General features: G+C 35.6%; 1 protein-coding gene across 1 annotated transcript; it reads right to left on the minus strand.

Annotated features, from left to right (window-relative positions):
- Window positions 1–1,224: 1,224 nt before the first annotated feature.
- On the minus strand, window positions 1,225–8,866 carry LOC137742115 (MLO-like protein 6). Its single transcript, XM_068481871.1, has 15 exons — window positions 8,615–8,866; window positions 8,435–8,492; window positions 7,913–8,169; window positions 7,113–7,229; window positions 6,950–7,010; window positions 6,650–6,738; window positions 4,014–4,088; window positions 3,691–3,785; window positions 3,549–3,598; window positions 3,371–3,411; window positions 3,078–3,251; window positions 2,903–2,938; window positions 2,718–2,785; window positions 2,558–2,618; window positions 1,225–2,233 (listed from the first exon to the last, which is right to left on the minus strand). Exons 1-15 carry the CDS (start codon window positions 8,735–8,737, stop codon window positions 1,745–1,747), a joined length of 1,794 nt encoding a protein of 597 aa, XP_068337972.1. The 5' UTR covers window positions 8,738–8,866; the 3' UTR covers window positions 1,225–1,744.
- Window positions 8,867–11,339: the final 2,473 nt, after the last annotated feature.

Consider the following 11,339-nt stretch of genomic DNA (forward strand, 5'->3'; position numbering starts at 1 on the left):
CGGCTACCACAACAACTCACAGAAGCAATGCAAACAAGATGAAACAAAACTATGGACAAACTACCTAATTCGAGAATGAAATCATCAAATCATCAAGTCTCCATTGTGAGGACAATGTTGCTTCTAAAGCGATATATAACAGCCACATAAGGAAGAACCGGCATAAATTTGTCCTGATGAGGCAGCTCAAATGTCGTACAAGACACCCATGTATTATTTTAGTGTCCATGTCCAAGAAGGAACACTTGAACAGGGAGTTGGGGGACTTGTTAACGCAGGGTCCCTTTCGACCCCTAAAGTGGTATTGGCCTGGGAAACCAATGCCCATGAGAAGAAAGAAAAACCGAGGCCCAAAGGAAGAAAGAAAGACCGAGGTCCCATGGAAGTAGAAAGGGCACCCTCGAGTGCTATGGACAATCGCTCAGCATTTTGGTTTGCCCACCAAATTGGCGGCAAGTTGGCATACTGGTAACTTTATAACACAAAGTCCTAGGAGCAAGCCTACTCGAATCCCAACCTCAGGCCGCATGTTGGCGATTAGTGAGAACATAAGCCTATGAAGGAACATAAAGGCTATCAGATCAACCACTCATGTGTGGGTTTTCTCAAACCCGAGGTCCGAGCAAGGCGTTGGGTACACGTTGGCCGATGAAGACATGCATTCAGACCTGAACAAATGTCACTTCACTCCCACATGTTGACTGAAGGATGGAGTAGTAGCTAGCAACTCATGTTTATATACTTGGCTCATTAAATGCGAGGACGGTGAAGTATTCAAGCCCAAAGACTTTTGAGGCTCACTAAGAGCCTATATGAGGTGAAAGAGTACCTCTTATGAAGGTCGGAAAAAAAAGAAAAGAAAAAGATTAGATCATAGCCGAGTGCTCTTTGTAACCAATTCTCAATATATATACGAGCACCACAGTTGACGTAGCCTAATTTTGAGAGGTGAACCACTTAATTAGTCCTTCTTGTTAAGTTGCTAATGTCTTAATCTTGAGCACACCAAGGGCCGACTGCACTTGTCTTTGTTAACCTCCCAGTTTTGAGTGCTAACATTAAGTTATTAATTAATCCATAAATTAATAAAATACTGATTATTGATTATTATTTAATATTTTTCTGAATAAAAGTATTTCCTTGGTCTTAGGGCTATTAATTTATAGAGATTTAAGTGTAGTACTAATAGAAAATGATAGTGCTATCTACACACCCATTTTTATTTTTCGCACACATCTTTCAGTTTGTGACCATCGGATCGAATGACTGGAAGAAAATCAATGGCAAAAAATTAACAAGAGCATGTGAGGAGTAAAAATGAGCGAGGAAATAGCACTATCCATAGAAAATCACCAAAAGTCATCAACTGCATATATATTGTGAGAGGCAAATATCAGCTCTTCAAACAGAATATTAATGCTATTTGGCATTCAGGATCGTGACTTTGTGCGTAAGATTTAGAGGCATTTATTTACAGAAAAATGCTATAACATAAAGGCACAATAAAACAATTGAGACAGTCACTGTATGTGTAGATCCATCCCTGCCAAATAAAAAGCAAATCAAGAGCTAATTGAGTATATATATATATATATATATATATATATATAACACTATTAGGCAGGATGCAAAATGTGTGGCTTCAAGCATCTCCATTCTCTCCGATAATTGCGTCATCATCCTTGCTATCATCATTGTCACCATCATTGCCGATCTCTAATGCATAATGCAACAAATTTTCGAGCTATTGTATACGTTGCCTCTTGTCAAATGAGAAGTCTTTCGACCGCTCCATGTTAATTTCTTGTTGTGTTCGAGCAGGTTCCATGGTAGTAATACTACTATTAGTTATTGTAGTTTTCCCATGAACCGAATTTTGTTCATTGACATCAACCCTCTCACGGTCTACATTTCCCATTTCAATATGGTGGTGGTAAGAGGATGAAGTGCCATCTACATGGAGGTGGTGTGAAGGGGAGGGTGATTCGTTGGCCCAACGTTCACCCTCGAAATTTGATCTTCTTGGTGATGCATGGAAACTATCCACTTCGCTCTGATAGTTCCGGAGGAGGTAGGCGGGGGACGTGTGGTGGGATGGAGTGGCTGGTCTGCTAGACATTGGGGTTACGGAGCCTTTGTTCTGCTTTATGTGCTTCCTGGCGGTGTGATGCCAGTTGCGTAAAGCTGCGGCTACTCTTTCATTGAATATGGTTGGTTTCATGGTTGAGCCCATCTGCACAAATCAACATATAAACTCAAATAAAATTTCAAGATTTATTCAATTCAGTCATCGATATAGTGAAAACATGTTTATATGTGCGATTCAGATTCACTCGGAAAATGATATATAAGAACAAGTGTCATATACTGACAAACTCATTCATAATCATACGACTAGAACTTAGGACCTGCTCTTTAAAGTAAAGATTGAATGTCATTACGACTAATAGCCATTTTATCACGTAAATTCACAAATTAGATCAATTTGGTTCTCATTAAAACTACGTGGTTGCTCAATTAAATCTATGAATTGATGATCATATATTTAGATCATTACCTGTGTGACAAGGGCATAGAGGGGGAGAGTGACATAACTGCAGAGAATCTGTATGAGGATCCTGAAAATCGCCACCGTTAATTGTGTGTTAGAACAATTTTAACGGTTAGGAAAATAGGAAATAATTAAGAGTTAAGTCCAAGGAAGAAGTGAGACTCACCCCATTGAAACTCTGATGATCACGTCCTCAGTGTGCTCGTGAAAACAAGATTTCAAGCTAAATTCATACTGAAATGCCAAAAATTATCAGATAATTAGTATACTATTTCACTTTTCTTATTTACTTATCTAATAAATCTCAGATTAATTAACCAATTAATTAATAATTAGGAAAATGTAACTTACCCAACTCCATGCAAAGAAAGCAAGCTGGAAGGCATTCTGATATTCATAAAAAGATAATGCAAAAGGATCAGTGTATATGTATATATATAGGGTTTAGGAACTCTAGGAATTAATTAACTAAGTTCATATTAATATAATTAAAGTACTGAAAACTCTGTTAAAATTATTAAGGTACCTGAAAGAGAACAAAGTTGATGAGGTAGAGAATGAGACGAGGGCGGTTGAACCAAAAGAGATGATCACCAGGTTGAACCACAGGAAGCCCCTTTACAACCTCTCCACTTTCTTGAATTCGAAGACCCATTTTTGTGATGATCACCTGTAGCTTGGTACCCACCAAGAGAATGATCTGAACGTCCAAGTGCATTTTCCACCGTTAGATCTATCTATCTATCTATCTATCTTGTGGTCCCACTATTATATTATGATTACTTGGTAGATTATGATGAGGGAAGAGATTTTACTTACGATCAATGGGATGAACGGTAGCCAAAGATAAGAATACCAGCCTGTCCAAACGAAATTCAAGTAAGCTTAATCAAATAAGTAATGTTGAAACATTTAAGAGTTTAAAGTGTAAGTGTTATGAGTTGAACATATATAATTTAGTAGGTGAAGATGTGATGAAATATATGAGTTTACTCACCGTGAGTATTAAAAAGTAGGAATATCACAGCAAAGAACCAAATCGGAGGACTGCAGTTTGAAACAAAGAAAATGGAAGTTTATGTCAACAAACAGTGAAATAAAAAGGACAAAAAAGTAGAAGAAAACACCAAATCACTAACCTGATTCCCACAACCACCTTGAAATCCTCTTCAAGTGATCTATTTATGTATTTTTGGAAATTAAAATTCTGATGGCTTTGGGGTGACAAATGTGCCTGAAATATTGTTGTGCAATATGTTATTGGTTACAAAATATAATTATTGTTTATCGCAATCTTATATGTCATAACCAAGCAAAACTTCATTGAATCAATACATTAATTATATTAATTTTTTTTTCCACACATTGTATGAACGTGTACGTAATAGTTGTCAATTTGTGAAAACAAGGCGTAGAACTTTTGAAATTTCATCACCTGGGTAGATTATGATAAAGCACTTACCATGATAAACCCATGCCGCAAGGTTAAGTAATCCACTTTGGGAACGGACCTTACAAATTGTCTAAAAAAACAAACCTGCAAATAGTATAAAATAAATAGATGGTAAGGCAAAAGAAAGAAGAGAAAATGCTTTTAAAAAAAAAAAAAGCTTTATATGAAGACCTAGCTAGGAATAGGAATTCTTATGAGAAGTCTTGAACTTCCACCATTATTGCTTATTCTGTGACACATGAAGATCTTCTGTAGCTCACAATGTCGTGAAATATGAATAAAATCAAATTTGGTGTCCTTTGTAAAAGTCAAACTATCAGACAAAAAAAGGAGGAAATTGTCCTGTGCATGGGCACCTCCCAGTTCATATCTATAGTGGCAAACTTAGACCCTCGACGCCGCATGGCATGACGAATTAAAATGAAGCCAATTCGTATTGCCAAAGCTTTCTTATAGAATCTCATTATTTGTATACACAATTCAGAAGAATATCTAGAAGGCTAGAAGGGTCTTCATCCTTATATTGACTTCAAAAGCTAAAATCATAGATGAAAAAAGCACTTTTACAAAATAACCAAAAAGCTCTTTCACACCATTTTTTCACAAAAAAAAAAAAAAAAAAAAAACACAGCTTTCACACCATTCGTATTTGTAAAACCACTTAAAGGGATTTTTGTTTATCCAAAAAAAAAAAAAAAAAACAAAAAAGGGAGAAAGAAAGAAAAGAAAACAACTTAAAGAGACGACTCTAATATATAGGCTATACCCTAATCTTGGTGTTTGGCTTTTCTGAATATCTCTTGCATGTTAATATAAATTTTAGAAGAGATCTATCTGTACACTAGGACCCTACTCACACTCCTACAATATTTGTATACTTCTGCAGTATGTTCCGATAACATACAAAATGTTAAATGGCACATTATAAAAAGTGAATGCTAAACAGTCTTGTCTATCAAGAGTACTGTTCTAAAAATTTCCGTCTAGGCATCAAACGATTGGCCATTACCCCGATTAATTTCTAGGCGTTTGAAGGGCGCCTAGACCTACCTAAGCGCCTGCTTAGGCACCACCTAGATCCTGTTAGGTCGCTACTCTCACTTAAACAAAAAATACATAACTTTCATTATACATATTTTATTTTTTCAAGAAATTATAAGAGACTTCTTTAGTATTTCGATGAACACTCACTATATATTTGTTCCTCATGTTTTTAATATGTTCTAATACTTTATAATCTATATGTCATTCTATTTTGCAATTTATATATCTTAATACAATTATATATATATTTTTTTAAGTATAAGTAGTCATTTCTTTATATGTTATATAATAGATTTAATTAAAATAACAAAAAAAAAAAAAAAAACCGTTTAGGCGCTAGAGAATTAGTGTATGCATCCGTTTATAATAACATTATTGTTACTTGTAACTTAGTTAGTTGAGAATATTATCTTAGCATCACCAGGTTCTTGAGTTACTGTCGTACACCTTGTACAAAAATTTCAACAACTTTATCAAACTTCTATCAGGCCTTAAGCTTCTTATTAACCCAATGGCCATTCCACGATCATTCTCCTTGGCAGCTTTAATTTTCTTATTAAATGACATGTTAGTTAGAACGTAGCGTCATTCTATTGTGCTAATTAATAAGAGAAAACATTGATTAGTGACACATGACCAAAATTACCAAGGGAACTCTAATTCTTTTCGTAAAAATAAACTTTAGAAAGGAGAAGAATTACTGAATCAGGGTTTAATTAAGAAGGAAAGATAGAACAAATAATCGAATCGAACCCTACATACTTTTAGCCACTCTTTGAAAAAAGTGTTAATACTCTGACATGCATTACGTATTACTACGTTTATTTTATAGAAGTTAAATTCGAAGAGCTGAGGAATACTATATTATGCATATCTTAAGAGCGAGATCAGTTAACCTTTCGTTGTTGTAAATTTTTCTAGTTACTAAACCTCCACATCATTCTAGCTTTATAATCTTAATTTTCTTTGTAATTATTTTTAAATAAACCTATTTATGTTACAAGAATCACTTGATTATTATTTTTCGTGTGTACATGTGAAATCTCAAAAGGCAGTGTATTTTTATGTCATGTGAAAAGAATTATTGCTTCCTTGACTATCAACCACTGATCAAATAATAATACTAACATAAGTTTCCACGCAACTAACAATTATTAACTATTTAGATTCTTTATTGGTTGATAAGAAAATGAATAAAAAAAATATCAATGTGGAAGTCAATCTGATGGCGAATACTAAATTCACCACAAAAAATTCATGTAGCAAGAAACAAAAATTTGAAAGTATTTAAGCCATTAGGGTTAGCCTAGCAGTGAAAATGGACATTATAAGGCATAGAAAGTACGTAAGTCAATGAGGTTAGTATAGTAAAGAAGGTCGGCAGGATAATAGATAGGAGTAGATTAGGTTTAGAATTCAACGCAATTCAATTTTAACCAAAATATTATTTTTGTTATTTTGAAAGATTTCAATAAGAACCAGGCGATTAATAATGATGTATATATTAACATTTACATGCCATGCATGCATAAAATGCATAGTGATAACTATTTTACTAACATAAAGGATAAAGGGAAAATGAGTGGCTAGAGAGCTCTTACTATCCACATAAGGAAAGGTGTTTTGGTCCAGTAACTCATATGCCTCCTCCCAAAAGATGTGTCCCTTGCAAACCTGAATCTCTCTGGGTCTATCGTAAACGTAACACACGCGAAACAAAAGTGTTAAATAATTGAATGATCCATTGACTCTGAATAATTTCATTTCATATATTGTAGTTGAACTTTAAAAGTCACAATTAGAGACTACAAGACTTAAATAATCCATTATTTCATTTAATTAATTTGGATGTTTAGAAATTTTTGGCTCTTGGAGATTATTTATTAATTTGCAGTACTAACCATGCGAAAATTGATATTCAGCTGTTCTTGTTTCCTTTTCCCACCGCTTCCAACTTCCCATCTGAACTCACCAAATAGTCATCATAATCAATTAATTTCCATTGATTATAATTAATTAAAAGAGAAAAAGAAAGATCAGTTAATTAATTGTAAATTGATGTACCTTGGCTCTTCCTAAAGCCATTGTGAGAATGCAATAAAGGACATGGAAAACAGCCAACACGAAGATAAAAATGTGCAGTTGATGAATACCATCCGCAGATATAAAAGGTACTTTACCCTGCAAAATTTGAGTAGACATTCTATGAGCCTTAATTCCTACATTATAAACAAATATTTATGTGTTTGATTCATTCCTAATTAGTTTCTGGTTTGCATTTTGAAACTGCTTAGAGATCAAGTTTAATTCACCAACTCGGTTTCTTGTAAAAACCAAATTGATTCCGATTCACCTCTAATTTATATATCTGCATGGACTTGTCTGATAACTATAATATATTACGTGCACTTGTCTGATAGGATATACTGTTTTATTTATATAATATAAGCAATGCTAGCTGATAAATGTCTACTTTGTTTATTGAGTGCATCTGAAGGAAAAGTCTAAAATACAGAATTTGTACATCATGATAATTATTTATGCTGGGTGAATTTTTTGAATAATTAACAATAGTTTGTTTAGGTGCTAAACAATTCTCCCTTTTATGAAATAATGAACAATAGTTTGTTTTAGGTACTAAACAATTTTTTCCTTTTTATGTTGTATCAACAGTTCAATAAAAAACAATGAGTATATTTTTACCAAAAGAAAAAAAAAACAATGAGTATCAAAAGAAAAGGAATTTCCCTTTTATGCCGAGGCACAACAATGTACCTTGGCCCATTTTTTATTCTAGGAACAAAAATAGAATTGAAAAAAAAATTTGTAGATTAAAATAAGTGGTGAACGTTCGTAGTTCCTACCTTTGCTGAACATTTGTCGGTGCCAGCAGCAGCCAGAACACGGCGTGAGCCACCACCAGTCTCGTTAAACAGAGAGAGCAGTTTCCTGCTCGGGGTTTCATCCTCATACTCCAAATCCTCTTCCTTATTCAATTTGTATTCTTGCTTCTTGCCACACGGATGCCAAGTGTTGCCAATTTTCTGTGATATGCATATGTTTGATATTGGTCCTTGTCCCACAGTTAAGAGCAAGGATATGAACCCCAATAACATAAGCTCTATTACACCCACAAACACAGATAAAACATAGGTATTAGCTCAATAATCTCAATATGTTAACTCTCACAAAATTAATTAACGAGCGGGAAATGATTGCTACACCATTTTTCTCCTCGGGCACAACGCTGATTATTTATAGCCTTTTGATCGGAAAAACAAAGAATCAAGACACGAAAAATAGACCGGCTGTGCACAAGGAGAAAAGTGGTGTCCATAAATCATTTCCAGTTAATCAGTTAGTCTATGATTTGACATGGGTTTTACCTGATTTGATCTTTTCTAGTGCTTCGTAAAGGGCGCTTTTGTGTTTCTTCTTTAACCACTGCAAAAATGGTGAAAGAATTAATGTAATGAAATTCAAACTCAGGAGAGTAAACTAATGAAGAACCAGAAGTCGGTCTAAGCACCCAAATTAATGAACTTTCAGTTGAAGTATGATTTTACCTTTGCTATAAGTTCGATTATGTGTTCAATGATTATTGAAATCAAGACCAAAACAAAACAGACTACGGCAACAGCCCACGTCGGCGTTTGCTCTAACGATCTTCCAGACGTTGCCGCTGCCATGTTTTCTGGATTAAGTTGCCCAATTGACAAAGAAGAATGAAATGAAACAACTGAAGTTATCGAATCATGAATATGTGTGTGTGTGAGAGAGAGAGAGAGAGAGAGAGAGAGAATACGAAATGAACAGGTGAAGGTAATAGAGATGTTGCGGGTGTTAATTTTGACTTTTGAACGCGTAAGAGAATTCAGAGAGAGAGAGAGAGAGAGAGAGAGAGTATTTGATCTGTTAAAAAAAAAAAAAATATCAAACACAGTTATATTTGACTGAATAATAGTCTCCCCACCCCCTATTTGACTGAATAATAGTCTCCTCCCCCCCCCCCCCCCCCCCCACACCTCTTAATATCTCTGACTGAATAATAGTCTCCCCACCCCCTATTTGACAAAAGTGAAGTGAAGGGTATTTTTATCATTTCGAATCTCAACCTTTTCGGTCAACTCTTGAGTTGTTTAGATAGACTTTAATCGGTCAACTCTTGAGTTGTTTAGATAGACTTTAATTTCACAAGCGCATAGGCGCAAACGGATCTCAATTTTGAGTTAAAACGAAGAAGTTAGAGTCGTTTGAAGTTGGAGAGCATTTTGATAATTTGCCCAAGATGCTATACTTGGAGGGAAACCTCGAGAGAGTCGGGAAGGTTTCTTAAAAAAAGGGGACGAGTCTAATTCTGACCAGTTTTGGGGCGAATTGGACCTGTTAACCCGCAAACTTGACCCACTCATATCTCCTTCATCTGTTCTCCATTTTGAGTGATCTTGGTGTCCATGGAAAGCTTTTGACGAGCCCTACATTTCTGTAGGTTTTCCGACGGTTTTGTCATTTTTTCGGTGATTCCAGCATCCATTTCCTTTCAGTGAGGTATGAAACTTCATCTACTCTTCATAATCTTCAAGTTGGTATTTTGGTTCTTGCTTTTGTATTCGTTTTAGAGTTGGGTGTTTAGAACCCTAGAAACCCGGTTTTCCCGGATGAATTTGGATGGTTTCCGGTTAGAATTTGTCATTGACCTAGTTGTGAATAGTGTTTCCCTTGCTGAGCTCTAGCTACCATGTAAATTTGAGCCTTTTTGGTTAAGGTTGAAAATTCGGGTTTTCTAAACCCTCCACCTTGGCTACCACCGCGTGTGGCAGTGCGTGGGACCGTCCATAAGTGTTGTCTAAGTACCAAATACCTTCTAGTGACCCTGTGAACCTATACCTAGTTCGGTTTCTCGAAATTCAATTGTTTGGTGCGGTGATCAAATTGGAACGCCACTCGTTTGTGTGATTGATGACAATCCGATCGTTGGATCGTCGTACAATTTTGTGAGCACCCTAGTTATTAGTTTTTGGACCTTTGAGAACTTACGGATCGGGAATCCGATAAGCGGATCTTTCGAATTGAATAACTAGGTTTGTTGACCTTAGTGGACTTACCTTATCGACATTTGATGTTCTAGTCAACGTGCTTTACTCTAGAGTGTCGTTTATCTTTAGTTTTTTGTTGAGGCTTGATGGAGCTTAGTTGGCTCATCTCGATGATGTGTTGTTCCCGGTTGACGTGCTTCTCGATTTACGTGCAAGTGGCACTTGACCTCGATTTGTGTGTCAGTCTTGTTAAGTTTCCTAAGTGAGGTTTTGTGTGTTGTATTAGGTTCCTGGAGGCGGAGTTGGTGGATCCGAAAGTACAAATAACCTAGGTGAGTGACATTAATATTATGTGATATGATGTAGTGTCATTCCTACACAACTTCGGGTTGTGTGATGACTAAGAATGTTATCGGAAGACGTGTGGTGAGACTCAAAATTGATTAACCATTCCTATACATATAATGAGGCGTATGGTGGTTAAATTATAATGTATATGGAAATTGGACCCTTGTGATTACTCAAAAATGATGAAAGGTGAGTGATGAGTCACAATCTGAAGAGAATTACAGAATAATATTGACGGTGATGATATTGACAGTTGATATGGTATACAGAAGAAATGTCCTGTGTGGACGTAGCACTACTTTGACATTTAATCATTTAATGCTATTTATTTTCACATATGTTGTATTATTGTCACTAACACGAGTTTCGTAGCTTATCCGAGTTTTGCTTTGCCCGGTGCGCCATTCCCACGACGTAGGGTTATTTTGCAGAGTAACGGGTATCGATTAGATGAGAAGATTGCAGGTGGTGTAGCTGTGTGGGCAGTGCACTAGAGTGTAGGATTGCCACCCTTTGTTGTAAGTTATTCCGTTGAAGCTTTGATGTATATTATATGTATGAGTCTCAATGACTCCTTGTATTTTATACTGTACCGCTACTATCATTCCGTCACGTGTCCATTCCGGACGTATCTCGGGATCAAGGTGTGACAATCCGATCCGAAATCAACCCGTTAATATTATCAAGTAATATGACCCGACCCGTTACCCGTTAAGGAAAAATATATTTTAAATCAATAAATAATGAAAATGAAAAACATAATTTGACCCCAAAAATTTGAAAACATAACACTAAATTTGTATATGTATATCAGGAGTTGCGTTTCAAGGTGAAGGAAACCTTGCACGTCATTTACAGTAAAACCCTTCAATTTTCATCAATCACCAAGGGACATGATATTGGTAAA

The sequence above is a fragment of the Pyrus communis genome, chromosome 8, assembly GCF_963583255.1.
Source record: "Pyrus communis chromosome 8, drPyrComm1.1, whole genome shotgun sequence".
NCBI classification, from domain to species: domain Eukaryota; kingdom Viridiplantae; phylum Streptophyta; class Magnoliopsida; order Rosales; family Rosaceae; genus Pyrus; species Pyrus communis.

What these genes read in the sequence shown, in the direction of transcription:
- LOC137742115 (XM_068481871.1), bottom strand. Translation starts at nt 8,737, where the DNA reads ATGGCAGCGGCAACGTCTGGAAGATCGTTAGAGCAAACGCCGACGTGG. An exon ending in CCGACAAATGTTCAGCAAAG is followed by an intron (nt 7,230 to 7,912) that starts GTAGGAACTACG and finishes CAAATTTTGCAG; the next exon opens with GGTAAAGTACCTTTTATATC. An exon ending in CACCTTTCCTTATGTGGATA is followed by an intron (nt 4,089 to 6,649) that starts GTAAGAGCTCTC and finishes TACTATTTGCAG; the next exon opens with GTTTGTTTTTTTAGACAATT.